Source organism: Nipponia nippon, unplaced genomic scaffold, assembly GCF_047370975.1.
Source record: "Nipponia nippon isolate SJK-2023a ecotype South Korea unplaced genomic scaffold, ASM4737097v1 scaffold_7, whole genome shotgun sequence".
Classification (NCBI taxonomy): Eukaryota; Metazoa; Chordata; class Aves; order Pelecaniformes; family Threskiornithidae; genus Nipponia; species Nipponia nippon.
In genome coordinates, this window is record NW_028262391.1 from 4733700 (window position 1) to 4755672 (window position 21973).

The 21973-nt window shown below is 44.0% G+C and overlaps 1 protein-coding gene across 1 annotated transcript; it reads right to left on the reverse strand.

The window, feature by feature from the left end:
• Positions 1-1689: 1689 nt before the first annotated feature.
• SEC62 (SEC62 preprotein translocation factor) lies at positions 1690-20267 on the reverse strand. Its single transcript, XM_087739226.1, has 8 exons — positions 20153-20267; positions 12150-12258; positions 11642-11747; positions 8807-9017; positions 7102-7194; positions 4578-4638; positions 3534-3653; positions 1690-2926 (listed from the first exon to the last, which is right to left on the reverse strand). Exons 1-8 carry the CDS (start codon positions 20186-20188, stop codon positions 2460-2462), a joined length of 1203 nt encoding a protein of 400 aa, XP_087595352.1. The 5' UTR covers positions 20189-20267; the 3' UTR covers positions 1690-2459.
• Positions 20268-21973: the final 1706 nt, after the last annotated feature.

Consider the following 21973-nt stretch of genomic DNA (forward strand, 5'->3'; position numbering starts at 1 on the left):
TTCTTCACACTCCTTCTTCACAAGGTTCGCTTGTTCGCTGCAGATCACGTGGAAGAGTTTAAGGGTAATTCAATGGCTACAGCTGCGCGAGCTTGGAACTCTAAGGTGACGGCACAAACTTTCCGTGGTTAATTTTGAGATCCAGACACTTGTCCCCAGGCCGCAGGTGGGCAGCGCTGGCGTATGGCACACACCCACTTAGCAGGAAGCAGATGGCAACATCGCTACAGCATTTATTATTTGACCATTTCAACTTTATTTTCTCAGCAAGGCCCTTAAGATGTTATTTCACTTCTAGGAGGAAACATACTCAAAACGTAATTGAAACGCACTGCGTGAACGTCTTCAAAACCTGGCAGCAGCTCAGCTGCCTGCTGTGAACCTCTGCTAGACACGGTGCCAGCGCGCGCCTTCCGCCGCGTTCAGCGCCGAGCGCTGCTTGCCGGAGCGCTCATTTGTAAACGGCTTCTGGAAGGTACGTACGCGAACGGCCAGCCACCCTTGCTTTAGCTCCCGTCGGGACGGGCAGGGATCTACCACGAAGGACTGCGAGGGTGCCTTCAGTACGGAGATTTCTTTAACTGCGCTCGGGTGGTAAAATGCAAGAGTTACCAAGCGAGCTGCGGCACCGGCTCTTCGGGTCAGGTGTGCCCACGCCACCGAGCTGAAGGTTCTTGCACAGAACGGCAGCGCTGTCCTCAGCGCTGGGCGGGAAGGCGTGAAATGCGAGCAGTGCCCGAAACCAGCTGCCGACGGAGTGACAGGCAGCTGTTGGGCACGGTGCTTCGTTGTCACACAACGCGCAGCTGAGTGAGGCACTGGAGACAGCGACAGGGCTTCGTTAGCTATTTTAGTCAGTGGTAGCACACAAGCGTCCGGGAGTCAATTTGTTTAGGTAATGGGTCCTTTAATTTTTTGCTATATTAATAAAAAAAGTGATCCAATTTGTCTGTTTCCTTATGGAGTAAATATTTAGATTTAAGAAGGAAATACAGCGTATCCAGGAATTATCAACGCACCCATTATCACGTATGTATTTGCACAATCTGAAGAATCCGTATCTTCGTCCAAACTGCCGATGCCGGAAGGAAGGGGAAGCAATTTAGGCTAAGAAAAAAAGTCCTCTAAGTCAGTTATTAAAACATCAAGCTTACCCTTATCTTCTCCGGGTGGGTGTGGGAGACGATCGCATCTCTAGTTACCCTAAGTCAGCTAGAGGAACGATGCCAAGCCTGAACTTCAACGCTCCGCTCACCGAAACACACGGCACGTCCTCCAAACGCCCAGCAGGACGGGAGGCGCGAGGGAAACCGCGCAGCCTGCTCCAGGATGCTTACGGACAGGTTCTTAACCGTCACTGCAGGGTAGCTTTGCGTTACCTCTGTTTCCCAACAGACGAATACTCTCCTGCCTCTTCAGTTTAAAAAGCATTCCAGTTCCAGAATATAGAAAGTTTTAACATTAAGGCATACGTACAGCTGGGTTGTTTGCTTTCATTTAATAAAGATCAACTTACTCAAATACATGGAATGTTGGCACAAAACTAAAGCTCTTGTGGAACAGCTACCAACCGTACACAAATATTCCGTGAGGTCCTCTCGACTGGCACGTCTCTGATAGATACACCACAAAATGGCTTTCATACCACAACCTGAATGCTGGATCAAATCTCTAAATAATAAGTAGCAGTTAAAGTAAATGGTTCGCTTTATTTGTAAATTATGTACAGAATACATTTTTTTGTTTTGTTTTAATTATGATGGAGCAGGAGAAAGAAAACAGCCGTCACTTCCAAACCGCGCTGCTTCCTTCACCTGCTGGAGATGACGTCTTTCTCTGAACCAGATGTACAAAACCAGTTTGGATTTCCTCGGTTGCTGGCACACAGTCTGGAGAAACAGAGAACGCTGCAGCCAAATTCAGCACTACCGGCTTTTTATATTCGCAGCAAAATACTTCTGCTAAAACTAGTTTTCTTAGGAAAGTTTTCACGATCTTTTGAAAGTAAAATAAAAGAAAAATATCGAGAAAGCTGTGGGCTAAGAAGGGCTTTACCTAAACAGCTATCAAATGAGTACAGCTAGGAAAAATCCGAGATTTGGTCATTCGACTTTCACCTGTTTTACAAAAGCAAGTTTGAGAAGCTAAACTAATTGGCCAGTTATGCAAGTACCAGAAAACGATGCTTTTCAGTATGTTTGAGGACGATCTGGGCAATCTATCAATCAATAGAAAACTCGTCAGATTGATAAAATTTCTGTAAATGGATATTAATGATTAACATAGTACCAAGTAATCAAGTTAATGGTTTAAAAAACTGAAGGAACTAGATATAAAACTGTTTGGTAACACGTATATTTCAGCAAACAAAGACGCTACTGTATGGTCTATGTTTTGGTGATCAGCCAACAAAGAAAATCCAACCCTTTGCACATACTTAGTCCCAAAACCACAGTGAGTTACGATTTTTCATGTGAAGGCCTACTTTCGGTATCTTCCTCCTCTTCCTCTTCACAATCCCCTTCATCTGTTTGCTGTTCCAGTTCCTCTTTTGTGATCATTTCAAAGTCGTTTCCATTTCCACTACTGTGCTGGGACCTGTCGTCTTCACGCCTGTCACTGTCAGTGTCTGAATGGCGCTCTCCCCCTGAGCCGTCTGTTCCCGAGTTCCTCGTTGCTTCTGTTTTCCCATCCTCCTCTTCCTTCTTCTCACTATCGGATTTCTCCTCGCTGTCGTATTTTTGCTGCTTTTTGGATTCTGATTTTTCCTCTTTCTTTGAGTCTGCTTTTGGTCCTTTGTATTCGTGTGTGTACAGGGGCCTGAAGGAGTCAATGAATCCCACGTCTGCTGTAAGGTTTGGCAGGAACCAGAAGTGATGCCTTCCTCCAGTGATGAGCCAGATGATAAGGAAAAGGATGCAGCGAGCTGTATAAAAAACGGGAAATTTGGTGCTTTATTGTAAACATCCGCACTGTGCAACTATGGTGTAAGAGATACGCGCTGCTAACGGCCACCCAAAGCCAGGGACGGGGGCGATTTGTCCCCGTCTCAAAGCACAGTTTGTTCTCACCACGTCTCCCCCACCCCGTTCACCTTGCATCTCATCTACGGTTCAGCTCTTTATCCCCTCTGCTAAGGGCGTACAAGCCGAAGAAAGCTTTACAATCCTGGCTGCGCCATTCTCACTGCTAAATCTCTTCTTACGCTCAGTTCTTGGGTTTGGTTTTGGTTTTTTGTTTGGGGTTTTTTGTTTCGTTTTCTTCGTCTTTTTAACGGAGGCCCTAAACACATCTCCACTATACAGGAAAGCAGCAGGTGACAGAAGCTTGGGCTCGCTTTCTTTCTGCGTGGCCCAACCCTGACACCCGGTGGCCAGGAGGGAAATGCGAACAGGGAACCAGCCCGGCTGTGGCTAACGGCAAGGCACTGGGACGGCGGACAGCCGCACCTCTCAGACCGGCTTCAGGAGCAGGCCGGGTCTCCACCCGTTCGGGCTTCGCCTGCTGATAAAGCGAAGGCAACCGACACTTACCAACGGCAAGAAGAAGAATACTGGCGACAAAACAGCCTGCGCCTACGCTGAGGTAATAAACACCAACACGCATTTCTGCTGGCCAGAGCGGGAACAGAGTTGCGGCTATAACGGCAATCACTAAGTAGAAAGACAAGCGTGAGAAGCACGATTAGTTTCTCCTGGTATGTCCGTAAAGGCTCCAGGCTTACCATTTATCCACGGTACTTAGCATGAGTTACTGACAGGATTTTAGGCTTTGACTGAAACCGTGTCTAGCCCCACTGCTCCTGTTCTCACCCCGGGCAGAGGCACGGCAAGGGCCACGCGCAGCAGCTCCGAGTCGCTGTGCTCCGTCAACGGAGCAGAGAGAGCGCCTCTGGGGAGAGGGCGGGAGCAAACGGGAGCGGGGAGCTGCCCAGAACCGGTGCAGCGGGACACGGGCGCGGGGAGCCGGGTGGAGGTGGTGGTGGCCCCGAGGACCGGTCAAAGGCCTGAACGCGGCCCCAGGGGATGGCAGGGACTCTCAGGGAAGGTGCTTCTCTGCGGGCGAGGAAGCTGGACGGGACAGGTGGAGGGTGTTGGATCAATGATCTGTTAGCTCCCTGGTGTCAGGTCACATCAATACTAATTTAGATTAAAAAAACAGAATTAACTGATTGGGCTTGTCCTACATAAGTACAAATTCTAGGGTCAGAAAGGCACCATTCACAGTTTAAAGTAATTCCTTTAGCATCTTTCACATTTTTTTATACAACCCACCGCATTTGCCTACTGGGCAACTTAACTCCTTAGCTTAAAGCAACGGAAACAACCAGCTCGCCAACTCGTGCAAGTTCAGACGTTTGCTAAAGCGTGTTTCAGGTTTGGTTTTGTTTGTTTTAAACATGTGTACCCCTCCATCCCGAGATCAAAATTCGTACGATAGGACTGGTATCAAATCATGCTGAAACTGAAGAGCAAAAGCTTTGTCCAGAAAAAAGGCAAACCTCCCCAAGGACAGGCAGGCCTGTCGATACTACGCCTACATTTACGACACGCTCCCTAATACCTACTCTTACTTACCAAGTACAAGTCCCATGGCAAACGTTTTAAAGTGAACAGGGTCATAGATCCACACATACACCTGCAACAGAAATAACCTGGTTTTCACTTGGAAAACAAGCGCTCTGATAAATGATTTCATGTATTCCCTCTTCCAAATGCTCCCTGCCATGCTGTAACACCGGGTGCCGAACCGCCGGCCCTGCGGTCGGTACCGTGTCAGGGCAGAGGAGGCGGGCAAGGGCTCGCGTACCGCAGGCAGGGCTATGCTTTGAACAGCACCTGGAACAGGTTTCTGCCAGTGAAAGAGGCGCGAAAGGAGACAGGCGGCCGCGGGGCTGCCGGCCTGCCTGCCCGCGCTGGCTGCCGTGACGGCAGGAGGCCCGAGGACACCGGGCAGAGCTGGGCAGGGCGCTGGCCGTGCTGGAGGCTTCCAGCTGGGAGGGGAAGAAGGGAGGGAAGGAGTTCCCATCCTGCGTAAGAAAAACAGTGGAAACCTCAGCCTGGATCTCTGAAAGAATTACTTCACGAAAGAAGCTGTACCCCGAGTAACTTGCAGGGGACGCAAAATCCTGGGGAAAACAATCAGACAGCAAAACTGATGGGGAAATGAAAGATTCCAAAACATCACTGAATCAAGGTTTGTTTTTATCTTTCTTTATTCATTAATGTTGTTCAGCATGAAGCCAAAAAAACTTTTGTAAAGAAAAAATGTCTCAGGTCCACCAAGTGGAAACAAAAAAATACTTCTAGCTTTGAAGAGATTCCCTTAGGAGGAAAAAAAAACCAGACTGAACATACGGAACAAAGCAAGCAGCTGAAATGCTCCGTTCTGCTTAAGTCCCATTTGATGGCCTCAGATAAGCACAGCTGTACGCTCTGTTCCGCAGCGCACTGTTATCTAAAGGTGTCCAGTTGCAACACTCGACCGAATGTTTGCCTGAGAACTGTGGATCCACTGGAATCGGATCTGCTCAGCCTGATGAAAAAAGCTTCGTGGTAAGGTGCAGAATTTGCTCAACTAGTAAAATCAGCATCCTATTTTTCTTACCAAACTAAACAGTTTGAATCTTAACTATTGTTAACTGTGCAAAGAAGCTGCTCATTACTAGAAACCAGCAACCCTCGTAGCAGATGAGCTAATACGAACTCGCAGGAGGAGACCTTAGAGGCAGTAACACAGTTTTTCAGTGCGATGCAAAAAATATTTAATATTCTACTTCTCACAGGGTGTGAAAGTTGACTACATGCAGGCGCAGCTCTGCTGCCAGTCAGCTGTTACGAACTGAAGATCACGACGGGCGACTGGGCAGTAAGAGAGCGTGTAATATTCAGTGTTTTTAAGTGCAAAATAAGGAAGAAAAGGAAAAAACGGCTCTAATGTAAATACACAAGCACTGGCTCTAAATTAGCTACAACTTCAGAAAGATGTTAGGAGTCGCAGTTCTTAAAAAAATGTCAGCTCATTAGTAAACAAAAAAGTAAATGATGTTAAGACAGAAAGTACTGTTATACTGCAGCCCCACTTTGAATGCTGCATGCCGCGTAAAAGGCAACAGGGAGGGTCAGAGGTAGGTGTGATGCTGCACGAGGTGGGATGGAACAGAGCAAGGCAGGTTGTAAAAGAACTGGGAAGAGTAAAATAAAGATACGTAAAGGAAGGACATTTTCCACACAAGCGATTTATTACAGCGTTCACCGCCACGTACGTTTTGTAACCAAAGGTATACCAGAATCTTAGGGGAGGTTCCAGCAGAGTGACACGCAGCATCAACACAGAGCACAGCATCATTCTGCTGAAGTAAAGCCTTACCACTTATCCCAAATCTTAAAGGCACAAATATGACTCTGTACATTACAGAGCCGTTAAAGAATTCAATTCTTTGTCTTCCAGGAAAGCAGAGAAGCATTTAAGACCACAATTTCAGTGGTAAAGCCAGGACGAGAACTCGGGAATGCCTCAGTGTCACCTCCCTGCTCAGACCACGAAGTCAGGCAGCGTCTGGGTGGCAAGTATTTTTTATTTCCCCTCCTGTGGCTGACCACCATGTTCTAAAAGGCTTGTCTTTTGTTTAGAAATATTTCAGCGTGACAGTGGCCAATTTGGGATGGAAGGGACCTCAGGAGGCCTCTAGCCCACCCTCCTGCTCGAAGCAGGCTGAGCCGTGAGGCCAGCCCCGCGCGCTCGGGGCGTTACCCACCCCGGTCCTGAAAGCCGCCGAGCACGGAGGCTGCAGAAGCGCGCTGGGCGGCCTGCTCCAACGCCCCGCTACACCCCGAGCACAAACAGTTCACCTCATGGCCGCTAACACGTAAACTACCGCCAGTTAAGTTTTCTTGTAGATTTTTGAAGTTACCGTCCTACATTTATCTCCACCTCGCCTCCTTGCAAATATCTAAAATCTGATGTTTCAAGATCAGCCATCACGTTGCCATTAATTTTTCTTTCAACATGTCAAACAGTTTGCAGAAATCCAGTAAATTAACCTACTACCTGACAATAGTACACTGACGCTAAAAATTAGAAGGTACTCATAAATCTTACCTCATTTCCATCCAAGAAAACTTGGTCTTCATGTGGCTCAAGTTTAAATTTCCTCTTAGTTTCCTTTTTCTTGGGTGTTCCTGGGGTCTCATCCTGAGGACAAACACAAATTATACATACATTAAAAAATAAAAAAGGTGGTTTTAATTTCTAGTATTTTAATATATTGAGCCTGATAACTTTTCACAAACTTAAGATCACGTTCACACTTCTTTTTTTTTAAGTAAAGATGCGTTATTTCCTCCTGTTCTCATTTATTACCAACCGGGTACCTCAAAGATAAAGGAAAATTGTAAGAAAGAGCAACTTTATTTTTAGTTAGTGTCTGAGGACCAGGCTATGACTTCAGGATTACGTTGTGTCTTCAAATGCATGGCAAAGCTCCGCTGATATTAACAGAAAGTCTGCACAAAGATCAAGAACAGGGTACGACACTTCATAATCACCAACGTTATCAGAATTATTTGGTGCCATATTTACCACACGGGCATCCTTTCAGAATCACTTTCTGCCCGTTTGTTCTCTACCCTCCTCCGTCTCTTTTCGGATCTCGTGCTTCCTCTTCCCTGTCTTCTCTTTCCCTCTCTTTGCTTCTTTCTTTGATTGAAATTAACTTGCTAATTTTTGTCCTGTGGTGGTGTTCAAGTTAGTACCCACTGGCTTATATAATCCACTAAACCAGCAGTTCAATAAATAATGATTAGTTTAAAAATTAACATTACATTTAATAATGTAACTCTCCAGATGACAGTGAATTGGAAGAGTTCATAACTTTCATACTCAGCATTTTAAAGTACCTCAAGAGTGAGGTAATCTTCTACTGGATCCTATGTTTAGACTGCCAGCGAGACTGTTTTGTTTAGAATTCTTTTATTAGCCGTGTAGCTTTCTTCTGAGATCCAGACCTTTGCACGCAGGCTATTCCTCGCACTAAAGAGTGCCATTATTTCACTCAGGGGTGTCTGGATGGGAATAACTTTTGAGCACTGTCCTGCTAACTCACTGGATTCGTACTGCTGCACGTAGAAGAAAAACCACATCCCTCCACCGAGTTCCTCTTGCAGATTCCTAACATTTTAATTTAGAAATTCTGTTCTGCTACTAAAAGAAATCCGGAATGAAAATGTGAAAAAGCACATGAAAACCTGTACAGCAATAACAGCTGGAACTTTAAAGAAACTAAGTCAGAAGCCTGTGAAAGCCAGGCATTATGCAGATGAGTCATGGAGCTGTCGTACAGAAAAACGGCCCACTATTACAGAGCTATTTACAAGCACCAAGTACCAAATATTACATTCCAAACACTCCTATTACCAAACATTGCAGAACTGTTTGTTTTACAGGCACAGCCGCGCTGGTTTGAGATGTTAGGTCCCGTGCACGTGTCGCTCTACGCTAAGGTACACTTGCACAAAGCATCATCGCCCGCTGTAGCTGAAAAGTCAGTTTTGATTAACTCAGTCCACATTAGAAGAGGATCAGGTACCCAAAGGCCCAACTGAAGCCTCTTTTTTGATCTAGATCAAAATCAGAACAACTCCAAAGTTAAAATAAAAAGCAGCAGCATATTTTAGAGATGAAACCAGGCAAAAAAAGGTATGTCACATTTTAGAACAACCAACCATATTTGTAAGCCAATGTAATCTTAACAATCAGTGCATGTATTCTCCATTACAGGTTTGTCTCTTTTGCAGACAGGACTTACCTTCTTGCACTCCTCTTTTTCGCCATCCTTTTTCTTTTCCTTTTCTTTCTCCTTCTTAGTTTTTTCGTCTTTGCCACTTTCCTTCTTGCTCTTTTTCTCCTCTTCTTTCCCACTCTCGGCCTTTCCTTTCTCCTTTTCTTTCTTTGTATCCTTGTCAGGTTTCATTTTCATCACTTTTAATGCTCGATGAAAGAACTGTTTTTTCAGGAGTCTTAAAGTGAAAAAAGTTAAATGATGCATTTAAGTGTGGCTGCGGTAATAATGTTTACACTCTATTATGTTATTAGACACCATTCTACATTATTTATCTAATAAAATAATGAATAGAATGACAGAAAGACAGAGATCACCATCATCTGCTCTATTTGCAAATAAATACACCAGACCTAATTATCCCGTGTCTCACCTCTTGCTTTGCTTTTTTGTTCATCTGTTCAAAACTGGGTAAAAACCCGTACTTTCCTGTGGCAGCATTCTGCATAGATATAAATGAATACACAAGGTGCGGGATGGAGGAAGCCACCAGGTCAATTTAATTCTCTTTCCCATTAATGCAACTCCAACCAATATTTATTTTCAAGTTCATGTCATATGTATTTCACAGCAAGAATAAGAAAGTGGACATACGGCTTCCCAAGTTCCTTGGTCAGAGGCGCGCGATGAATAAATCACCCTGTTGGAACTACGGTACCTACGCAAGCGTCCCATTCGTGCCAGCTACAAACGTACCTTACAGCAAGCCTAGCTACGGCCAGCGGGGCAGCAGGCAGCAGTATTTGGTAGTCTTGAGGTTGTCCCCAACAAGTAATGTCCTTGAAAGGATCATAGCCAAATTCAGGACAGGAAGAGCAGTACAGAATACCGCTCCTCAGACTGAGGGGAAGCAGCAGGGTGTGAAATCCAAGCACTCATTCACACCGAAAATCCTGGTCCTATCCTCCGAATCGATTTGATTTGTCCTGGGTTTCTTTCATCTCTTGCTGCAGACCAAATCCTTAGGCTGGACTGCTTGTTCAATTAGGAAAACTCGCTGAAGAGAGAGAAGTCATTCTACCAATTAAACTTATGTGCATGCTGACAGTCAAGCAAAGTTGCTTCAGGTACATGAAACACCTTCCTTCAGACAACTGGTGACTTGGATTCTCTTTCTAGCAACAGAACATCACTTGTTTGGGAGAAACTACTTTTCCTCACAGCTGGAAGTTTAGGGGGCTTGGGTACACGCAGCCCACAGGACAGGTCTGGCCCGCAGGACAGCCCTTCCACTTGCAGGAGCTACCTCTGCCTCTGATGGAATACAGAAAACCGGGACTGCGCAAGATCTCCTGCTCAGAGCACGGAGCCACGGCATCAGTGCAGCCAGCAGCCGGGTCCTGAAGCGGGACAGACCCTGACATAACTAATGAAGTCCAGATTGCTTGCCGATTCCTGACTTGTTAACCCTCCATAGATCTGCTGAACAAAGCATTATCGATGTAATTTATTTGTGAACAAAACCCCTCAACAGAAAACTTACTGAACTTAGATCAATAGATAAGCATACCAGGAGACCTTACGTAGTAGAGCAGCGTTTCGAATTCAGTTAGTAACTTGTTTTAAATACGCAACTGATCGATGCAATTGAGACAGGGTGAAGGAGCAGGATCTGATATTTGGTTTTTGTTTGATAGGGCAGGTAAAACAAGCAATAGCCACACCAAGAGAGTTAAGGTACTTGTATTTAATATGAGTAAGAGCCTAAGCAGCCTCTTATACTGAAGGGATTATTTTTGTATTAAGATATTCCTCCATCCCTTCCAAAAGCAAAGGAAGTAGCCAGTGCTAATGTTTAAAACTCTGAAAACAGCTTCAGTGACCAAAAGTGGCCTTAGCATTATTAGCAATATAGAAGCAAGCAAGAGAAACCAAACTGCAGACACGGTATGGTGCCAAATGGATCATCAGGGCATGAAATGATAGTGGTGATAAAAATCACTGCCAGAGAACAGAAGGTTGAACTCATTTTCTTTGCGCACTACACGGGCATTCTTTACGCTGCTGGAGCTGAAGGACTCGGCCAACTGTTGTCTCATCCAGTGCTTTAGTAACTGAAGAACAAACGCACAGACTCCTACCTCAGTCCAAAGACTCTGGAAGGGAAAACTTACTTTTCTGCTTGCATTAAAATAATGCTTTTTTATAAACTTCCTTGAAGAAATCAGCAAAAGGATTAAAGTTCAAGCACAGAATCAGCCCTGCCTCGGCCCTGGAACTGGGGGGAAGAATCTCACTATCTATCTAAAAGAGGCCAGAAAAAAAACCCTAAATATTAGACATATTCTTCATTTCTAAGTAGCTTTCGTAACGCTCTCCAAGGGTAGACAGTCCTCTTAACCCTACGCGTCTGCCCCAAATGAGGTATAGTCAGAATATGCCATTCATCTAAACAAAGCCCTTAGAGTACCCCGAGCAGCGGGGACATGCCATTTGAGAGGCATAAATTGAACCTCAAAGTCCAGTTGCTGCCACGATGGCAGACTTGGTCCACAGGAAGGAGAGATTTGAGAGCTCTGACCCTACTAACTTAACATAACTACAAGATTTAGGAAAATCGTTTTGTTCATCTTGCTGCCCCAAGCAGCACAATGAAAGCGTGAGAGAGTTTTGAGAACAAAGATGATAAAACTACATTGTTTCCACCCTCAAACACAGTAATAAAAATACAATCATTATTTTTACACACAACCTCAAATGTTTTAGAATGCACGAAGCCTGCATGAAATTGGTTCCTAAATAACTAAGACATTTTGACAACTATACTCATTAATAAAATTGATGAATTAGGCTAGGTCATACCTGTTGCAGTAATCAACTACAGACTCTCGGGTTGTAAATAAAGCCTCTTCTCCTTTCTTTGCCTTTGCCCACTTAGAATCCAGGAGGCAATCCACAGCTTTTGAGGCTAAAGGGAAAAATGGAATTTAAAATGCATTAAAAGTTAACGACATTTATTTTAACATTTAGTCTACATTCCCTGAACCACACCAACCAGTCAGTCAGTTCTGGTGATGTTCCACATCCTCTCAATCTTTAAAGTAAGACTAGCCCCTGTTCTGAAATACAGCGCTCTGACAATGACACACCTTTAAATCACAGAGCAAAAACTTTATTGTGTTTACTTCAGGCTGATAAGATTAATTTTATGGCGATCTAAGGCCGAGATAAGTTTTCAAAACCAAACTGTAAGATCAGTACTTATTAGATAAAGCACTAATAATAAAAACAGAACAGCCCACCCCCCCCACCCCCCTAAGTACAATGTTAGAAGAAGAAAGTTTCATTCTCTGGTTAAAGGTAACCCTACCAATAAAATAATCAACTCGGTGGCCCATCATGTTGGTGGATTTTGTTGGACAGTTGAAACGTAAGTATTTAGCAACAGCCTTCTCCTCTTTGAATGGCTCACCGACCTCCTACAACAGCAAAAGTGCACAATTAATACAGTTTTAAACACATGGGAAAGACACTCATTTGGGCTCAAAAATCAGATATTGCAAAGTCCCCATTATTTTATGGCAATTTATAAATAACAAATAAAACGTAACGATGTGAAAAAGGTCAGGTTATTTTTCCCAAGAACTTTCTGTCTACATAAAGCAAAAAAGCATTCCTTTACGAACTCCTTTAACAGCTCTGTAAAAAGAGCAAACTGGAGGAGGACCTAAGAGGAAAGCCCACGGGAAGGCGCTGAAGGCATACAAGCTTGGATGAAAACAGTTGTGAAGCTGAGAGCAAAGAAAAACAACAGAGTGAGGAACGAGCATGTATGAAATGACAGCGATGCAGCATATTGGCAGAACACAGAGCAGCTTGAATCTCCTCTGAAAGAGGAGAAAACCATGTTGAAAAGAAGTTGGAAGATTTGGCTAGAAAATTTCAGTACCGCTGCATGACTACAAAATGACTCAAACTTCTGAGTGCCACTGAGGAGATTCTTCCAATCTAGAGACTAGGAACATCAGTACGAAGCGCAGCAGGAGGAAGTACATGAACATCAAACCAGACGTTTTAGGAAAAGGGAGCCCTTAGCCTGCACGCATTCGTAAATTCTGTACATTTACCAACTTGCAGAGAGGTAGCAGAATTCAAAGATTTGTAGGACAGAAGGTCAGAGATGGGCATTTTCGATTATGTAAAATTAAGACCTAATATTTTAAGCGGGAAAGGGAGACCTTTCTAATGTTCCTGCTTCGCAAAAACATATCTGAAACAAACACTTGGCATATTACACTGACTCTTTCAAACTTCCTCAAAAATTCCTTTCTGTCAGAGTGCTTTCAATCAGGAAGGCTTAATTCTCCAACGCCTCCCACTACTCGCAGATCAATAACAGAGAAACACCAGGACATCTTTTCAGACTGCCAGTACCCCTGCTCTACCTGTTCTTCTCATGCTGGCCAAAGAAACAGATTACAGAAGCCACAAAACAGATTGGTGATTTACAGGAATATATAGAATTCAAAGATTCTATTTAAAGACAGAATGTTTTTAAAGGTCAATAAACATATACAACCTCCATTACGGCTTTTAAGATGTATAATCAAAATATCGCAAGAAGCATGTTAAGCGAAAATGCAAGGTCAAATAGATGTTGTTACACCAGAATCAAAACTTCAGATGGTGAGAGCTGTTAATTTTCAACAGTTTGCACAGCTAACTTTCAAAATCAACTGGTTAATGAATTATCCTTCTAGACGGAATTGTTGCTTTTCCTATCTGAGGACAATTTTGAAGAGAATAATATAGACATAAGATATCCAAATGACCAAAAGCACTCTGCAGTTTTTTAGTTCTGAGATTACTGACATTTTCTAAAGCCTAAATTCTTTATATCTATGCAGAAATATGCTCTGATACTCACCAGTTAGATAGTTTCAAAAAAACGTGCCTAAATTAAGCCAGATGATCCTAACAGTCCTCATACAGATTAAATTAACTCGTTCTCCACGTTCAAGCCTTTTTTTTTTTTTTAACCCCGATTTTAAAAATCCGTGTAACTCAAGAAAAACTATTCACTAACTGACATAATTTCTATACTGTGGTTTGACGTCCTCTCATATGGTACAGTTGTACCAGTCATTGTACATCACTGGTGATACTACCAAGTTTGGTACCAAAACATATTTGGTTCAATAGCAACAAAATGAGTTACAATGAGCGAACGCGTACCACCCTTATCGTATGGCACATGCGCTAAGGTACCCTGGAGAGTGATGACGACACGCAGCAACTGAGTTTCAAAACAACCCTTTTTTAATATTTCCTACCAGCAAATGAAACTTAGAACAACAGCTCACAGGGTAAATGTTCTTCTCACAGCACAGACCGTGAAACAGTCAGAGAAGCTACAGACATTCGCATCAATGTTAACTCCTCTGCTAGGAGTTTTTTTTTTCTTCCTAAGATATTTATGGTTCTGATAGGTCAGGTGATGCGCTACACAGGCAGTGGCTGGCACCGGGAGATTTTTTTTTCTCATTGCTCCTTACTATCTATTGCTTCGTGCTTCTCTGTGGGATAGTTTCATAACATCCCAAACAAAATAAGGCTTCCCTGTGAGAGAAACTGCCACAGTTTAACTGAGCTCATTCCGAGAAAGTTAAAGTTTGCCCTGCAATTTAATCCCCACTTTTCATCCTGTTTTCATCCCTTCATGTGCAAAGCCAGGCTTCTGCTAAAACAGATCACTGACAGAAAATAATATTACATTTCATCATAAAGTGAAATCAACAAAAGCACTGAAAATGTCGGTATCCTAAGCACAACTTCTTAAAGATGCAGTTCAACTGATCTTCGTGTTCAGTTGTAAAAATAGCCAAAACCCAGCCTCCTTATACATTTTAAAAAAAAGATTATACAAATGAATCAAGGGGTAGTTCTCAATAAATTATAAAGCTTTAAAACAGATGAGACAGCCTTAAAAACATATGAAAACTTTCTGATATTTAAAGTTCGCTTTTATAGGAAAGACAGAAAGATTCAAGAAACATCTCAGGCGATATATTTCTGGAATGTTGTGAAATGTCTTCTCCATTAAAATTCTATGATTAAACTGCTTTCAATTAATAAAAAATAGGATAGTGTCAAGCTTCCAAATAATTCTGCTCTAGATTTTGGTTTAGACCCTTGCATCTACTTTAATTTTATATATTGAAAAATGCATGTTATCACTAGACAGAATGTAAAAGTTAGAGATTTATGATCCCTGATAATTTACAAATTCTGGAAGAATGCCATTAAAAATAAAATCAAACCCAATTTCTTATTTATCTAGACAGAAGAACTCCATCTACAAGACAGGAAAAACAGTGCTCAGCATACCTACATACTAGAAACGCACTGACATTTTAGAACTTTTAATAATAATTCTCAAGCATTCCTATCAAAATTCTGCCCTCTATGAGTTCATAACACCACGCTGAGATTTTCAAACTCGGGGACCTTCCAGACCCACTGAAGTGAAAGGAAAACCCCGATCAAATTTTTCTTTTTTGCCATTATCTCGCAAATCAAAGTGCATTCTGAACTTCCTTCCATACACTGATGCAGTGCCCAGTTAATTCGACCTCCAGCTGGGACTGCAGCAGCAGAGAGGCCTGTATACATTAAAAATAAAAACATCTGAACTGAGCTATTCAAACCAGCGTGCCCATGAGCTTCCTTCTCCCTCTCATCTCTACCTAAGTACGACTTATTCAGGTTCTCTTACTCCTGGAACCACTCAATGGATGTCAAAAGGCCAGAGCATATTTATGGTTTGAAATTTCACTCATTTTTTTCCCCCCTTTACATCAGAGTTGCGAGAAGACAGGCAGGACCCAAGACAGGATGATTTCCTTCCACAACATTGTAAGATAAACAAGGTTTCTGGAAAATCAGAACAGAGTAAACAATGACTATCACTAACAAGACAAGCTATTTCATGTGCAGACAAATGCATTACAAGGATTTATGTTCCTCTGTTTTAAAGGGGTCATCAAAATTCTTTGATTTCAATAAAATGAATATCTAGTTTATTTCGTTGCTCCTACATCTGAGAACTTAGACTTTCAGAACACTGTCCCTCACAGAAGATGACTGAAGCCTAACAGTTTATACAGTTTTCAGATACGGAAAAGAAGAAATTTAAGCACATTTGTCACGTGCAGCCTGTTTTTCAAGCCGAGAGGCTATGTCAAAAGTGACACTATGTCGACGCACATTCCGTTCCTCATACCTCTCCTCACACTGTAAGGACACTACAGCTGTGTTAGCATTATCTGCTCTGAAGATGGTCTGAGCACATCAAAGCTGGGGCAGAATTGCAAGATTATCTTTTTCCTTTCCCTGTTGACTCTCGGGCCCTTAGATTAGAAGATGTTCTGTGGCAGGAGAGTGAGTACTCCTCATCCATTCTGCTGAAACATTTATACTTTGCCTAAAATAAGTCAAGGTGCGGTAGGACAGAGAAAAAGCACACAAATTAGCATGATTTGATAGATCAGTGGGTGGGAGGGGGTAGAGGGGAAACAAACACTTAAGGGTCTTAGGGCTTGCTCTTAGGACTCCATTTATATTTTATTCAGTGACTAATAAACATAAAATTGTCCGACGCTTGCACTGATGACCCGTACATGGATTGCCTGAGGTCTCTTAAAAAAACAAAACCAAAACCAAAAAACCGTGGCAGAGCCATGCAGAGGAACCAGTTCTTTTGGATTACAGTGGTTGTGGGCTAGCCACAGTTGTTTCGACTTTTTCCCTTCCCACCTCCAAAAATGTAACTCAGATTTTCAAAAGACAGTGATTCTTGTTTTACTGACAAGTGGGGCTGCTACTTTTAATTCCTATTTTTCTGCGTTTCTTCCCCTCTCGGTCTTTGTTTCTTCCTCCTCTATCACCTGATACCGCTCATTTTCAAAGAAGTTATTTAGCCATTCTTTGTTCTCATCCCACTCAGCTTTACTAGAATTTATGAGAAAACAAAGACAAACAGGCAAGCCGGATTAAAACCTCCGTTGCTGGAAAACCATCGCATTGTCATTTCTGAAGATCCTTTCCATACTCATTCACAAAAAACTGTAGCACAGGAAGCACCAACGCAGCTGTTGCACATTTTCCTTCCAGCAGAGCCTAAATCAAGACGCAACAGAACCGTAGGCTACAACAGTTAATATTGACTAGTAGATGTCCTTCATCAGGAGAATCTCAAAGCTTGAATCCAGTGATTCAGGAGAAAAAAGAAACGTCGACAGGGAAGGTACGTGTCATTAACGGCATGTACACGGCACTGATGCCACCTCAGCCATCAATTTGCAGCGAGGCATTTGCCCAAGAACTGTTTTCTCTATTTATAAGAGCAGTATTTATATGCATTAACAGTTCTAGGGTAAAGGACACAGCACTGAGATGCTATGCAAGTGCTATTGATCGCAAGGCAAAGATAAACAAAACTTCACATGGGGCAAAATAAAACCGTGCACACTGGAACAGGGCCAATGTAATTAAAACTTAATGCCCACTTAACAGTCAAATTGCAGACCTGCCAACAGATTGCCACGTGTTACCCAGCGGAATGCTTGTCAAAGTGACTAACTCTTAAGACTTTGTGTTTAAGTGAATATTTCAGGATATGTTTGGAACCGTATTTTTTTTTCCAAGAGATGAAATAGCTTTGATCAGGTTGCTGGAGTAACAGGCATTCAAAGACATCCCCCATCTTCTGTCTAAAGAAGAGATACTAAACTAGCCATTAGACAACATATGTTGTTTTTCTTTTAATAAGTCCTTTATATACAGCAAGCATTCTTGATTTCAGAAACATCAATCACGTGGGGGCCTACTGGCTCGAGCAATCTGCATCCTACCGACCAGTCCCTTTTCACTACTGCATGTCTGAAGTAATCTCCATGTTAATTACAGTTAAGTTACCGTCAGGAATGACACTTTGAAAACCTTACCTCTAAAATGTCTTTATTCAAATTTTTGAAGGTAAGATTTCTGCAGCTTCCATAACTTTCAGCTTATTGCCAGAGGAAGAGTCTAAGCTATGCAATACAGATTGGGCAATGTGCCTTTTTATGAAAATAAAACGCATCCTTCCTGTCATTACTTCTGAAGGAGAACACAGAACGTAGGCTTGACAGAACTTTGAACTATTTTATTGAGAATTTTTTCACGTCTCATCTCATGTTTAGCTAGCTGACCTAACTAACATGATTCTACTTGATGGTAGACACAAAATCGTATAAAAATTATTCAGAACCCAGTTTATATAAATATAGTATTTGTAATTGAATTCTATTACATCAGCCTCTTCCATAGCTAAACAGACCATCTCCTGCTAGGAATCTCACTCTTGTGAAGAAATACAGCTCTACTTAATGACAATGGGGTATTCGAATGTCAGACTTCCATACAGTACGATAAATAGTCTCTTTATTTAGGGGTACACATCACCCTAAAATAAGTACACACTTCTAAAGCTCTTGAAACACCTACAAACAAACATCCCACATTTCATTTTAAAAGAAGAAACTTGCACCATTATCCTGAAACATGATAAGCATACTGCAACTATGCCAATGAAGTTAAAAAAAGTTTAAAAAAATACAACAAAACAACTACCAAGAAAAATACAGCTTGTTTTATCCACTGACCAATTAAGAACACCCTCTGGGCACTCAACAGTGTTCTTTGTTCGCTGTCTTTTCTTCCCATTGTTGTTGATATACCCTGGGAAACTACTACAATGCAACAGATGTTTATCTGCATAATTGTATCACAAATTTAGGCCACAATCTCAAACCTTAAGTGTTAACACCCAGACATCGATTTAATTACTAACAATCCGGGAAATACTTTTACTGCTAAGAGGCTGGAAATTAAGCATGTGCTTAAGTGCCTGCAAGACCACAGCCTTGGGTATTATACAAAACATTAAATTACATTTAATTTGGTTTTGATGGATGCTTTATTGAGCTGTTGTCATCCTTGGTAAGGGAGAGTCTATGATGATTATGAAAAAAGAACAATTCCATAATGTTGTATGATAATTCACTGAATGCCTGTGATTGATAAGGCTTGCTTAACAAGATTCTGATTAATTACTCTTTGCAGTCTGCCCGCCCCCCCAGTAATTTGAATTAAAAGGGAAAAAAGGAACCATTACAAGTACAGACACAACTCCATCTTCTTGGGGGAAGGGAAAGTGGTCTGGGAAGGGAAAGGAAGAGAAAGGAGAGAGGGCAACCAAGCAGAAGGGTGACATATGAAGCGTACGTTGTTGAATGGCTCTATGATTTCTCTCGTGAACATTATCTCCACTTAATCAAACGTTATTTAGGCTTAGGGTTAATACCACATAACAGTAACAGGCCTTACAGTAACTGATGCTGTAACTATGCTCAAAACATGCATTAAAAACTCTGTAAAACTCACTGTTATCTATTGAGAAGTCCAGACTTCCAGGTAAGTGAAAATACCTAAGCAGTCTTCATTCTGCCTTTAAGCGATACCGTATAATTATCGCTACATTTTAACAGCATCTCAAAGCTGATTAGGTCTATTTTTAGACCCGGTTGTTTGTTTACGTTTTGTAAAAACAAATTTCCTTTCCTCACCACATCATTTCCTGGCTGGGGCACGTTTGTTTTTAAGATGCTTATACCATCTGTCCCGTGGCTTTTGCTTTACGAATCCCTGGAAGAGACACGCTGGGTGTCAGCTCCAGGCTAAGGTGGCCGCTCGCCTGCCTATGTTGAGTGTTGTCCTCACCCCACTGAGCTGTTGTTCGACACGGGTAACGGGTGAGACCCTAAGCATAAATTAAAATTGGGTAACAGCTCGAAGCCTCGCTCCCCGGTCACGGAGGGAGAAAGACCCCGAGAGGACAGAACCGCCGGGCCCCGGCACGCTGCCACCTGCACTTCGCCGCCGCCGCGCCGCGGGCTCCAGCTTTTCTCAGTATTTACTAGGATTTACGAATTTGCTAGAAAATTCTGAGGAAAACCTGTCCCCCCGGTGCCAGCCCGAGCTTTTACCGAGCTCCGGCGCGGCGCTCCCGGCGCCGGCGGGGCTCCCGCTGCCCCGGCGGCGGCCGAGATGAGGGCGCTTCCCTCCCTCACCGCCGGCTCCCGCCGCCTCCTCGCAACGGCACGGCGTCGGGGCGGGGAGGCCGCAGAAGCAGGGGAGAAGCCCCTCGGAGGGGCGGCCGGGCCGCCCGGCGCATCCCGCCCGGCGGGGCCGGGTCGCCCTGAGGACGGGGAGGGGGCAGCTGCCGCTCGGGGAGGGGGCGCGGGCCGGGCAGGGAGGGAGAGGCTCGGCTACCTGGATCCGCTTCCTGTGCCTCCGCCGCTCCGCCATGTTGTCCCCGTCTGCTCCGCCGGTGACGTGGGCCGCGGGGGGGGGGGGGTGACGGCGGCGGCCTCGCGAGAGGCGGCGGGAACCGGCGGAGGGGCGGGAAGGCGGCGCCGCCTCAGCCCCTCACCGCGGCCGGCGGCGGCGGAGGGGCCGCCCCGCCTCAGCGCCTCGCCTGTGGCCCCTCGCCGGGCGGTGCGGGGCGCTGAGGGGATGTCGACTCGCAGCATCCCGTCGCCGTTCTGGTGGGCCGCCCCGGTTCGAAGGCATCGCTGCCCGCCCGGGCTGGGCCCCCGTCGGGCTGTCAGGCCCCCACTACAGCAGTCTGGTTAATGACAAACTCCCCCCCCCGGGGGAGATGCGGCCTCTCCTGTGCCCGGGCTTCGCCCAGCGCTGCTCAGCTCCCGGCGTCTAAAGTCCAACTCCCAAATGGGTGTGGAGGCCTCTCGCCGCCCGGTTCCCTCGCCGGCAGCCGGGGCTGCGCGTCGTGAGCCGACCCAAGGCAGGAGGCCGTGCTCTGGCCGCGTCCTGGCCGTGTTGGCCGCAGGCTGGACAAAGCTGGGGTGGCCGTCGGCGCTCGGCGGTGTCACTTGGTATGTGTGCCCGTCCTGCTGGCATAAAGGTGCTCCAGCTCATTGGCAGTAAAAATCTCTATGTTTAGTTTTGATACTCCGAAACGGGACATTAGGCCTTAAAGACGCTCGATATAGCAGGCCTTTGTTAGTTGTTACCTATTTAAACATGCTCTGATTGCTCAGACCTTCTCATATACCTACAGAATTAGATTTAGAAAGCAACCTATATAGAGTAAAATGGCCTTTTGTCAGAGGTTGTCCTGCATGCTTTCGCTATGAGGTCACTCCAGTTAGGGAAGCGTATAATGGTTTATCCTGGCTCCATGTTTCCAAACCACACCCTGGCACTTCGGAGTGGAAAAGTATGTGCGGTGCTGTATCGTCTTGTCCAGTCCTTTCAAATCTTGTTGCCCCTTCCTATTCCTATGATTTTGGAACCTCTCAGATTGAAAACTAGGTAATTAAAACCCTAAAATTGTTTCCAGCAGGATGTTTGCCCCCGAGTCACAATGCCAGTTTTAGTGTTTTTTCTGGTACAACGTCTTTTGAATGTTTTCCTCTTGCTGTTGCTGGGCAGAAAATCTATACAGGTTACAAATTAAGCTGACTGACTGCAGAGTGAATGAACTATAAAAGCATAATTCAAAAGATAAAATTGTAGGTATAGGGAATGAAAGTTTTTATGGTTACAACAAAACAAAGCCTTGGTAAAAGCAGGCAAAGTGCATTTATTCAACAAACACATTTTTAAGTTGGCAATCATTTTAACAGTTTTTTTACGTGCTTAACTTACAGTAACATAAAAGCACATCTGAAATGGAGGCTTTCTAGCAGAAGTTTTAGCCATCTGTAACTTACAGCTTGCTAATAACACAATGCCTGCAGTAAGGGTTTTAGCACGGCATAGCTCAGAGCCTCTCTGCTCTCCCTGCATAGGCACGAGCTGAACTTCAGCTGGGAAAATCCTCCCTGCTCTATGGCAGAGGCTGTTTGGAACCGCGCTCCTGTCTGCTCGCTGCCCCCGTTGTGGAGAGTGCAATCGCCACATGATGGGTCTCATTCCAGATCATCATCCCTCTATACCTCTACTTTCAGGCTCTTTTAAGACCTTACTTTCCATATGCCTTCTGCATCTTGGAATCTACTGCGGATTCATAAACCCACGTTTAATGCTTAGCTGTTCATTTTGCATTTTTTTTGGCATGGTATATTATCT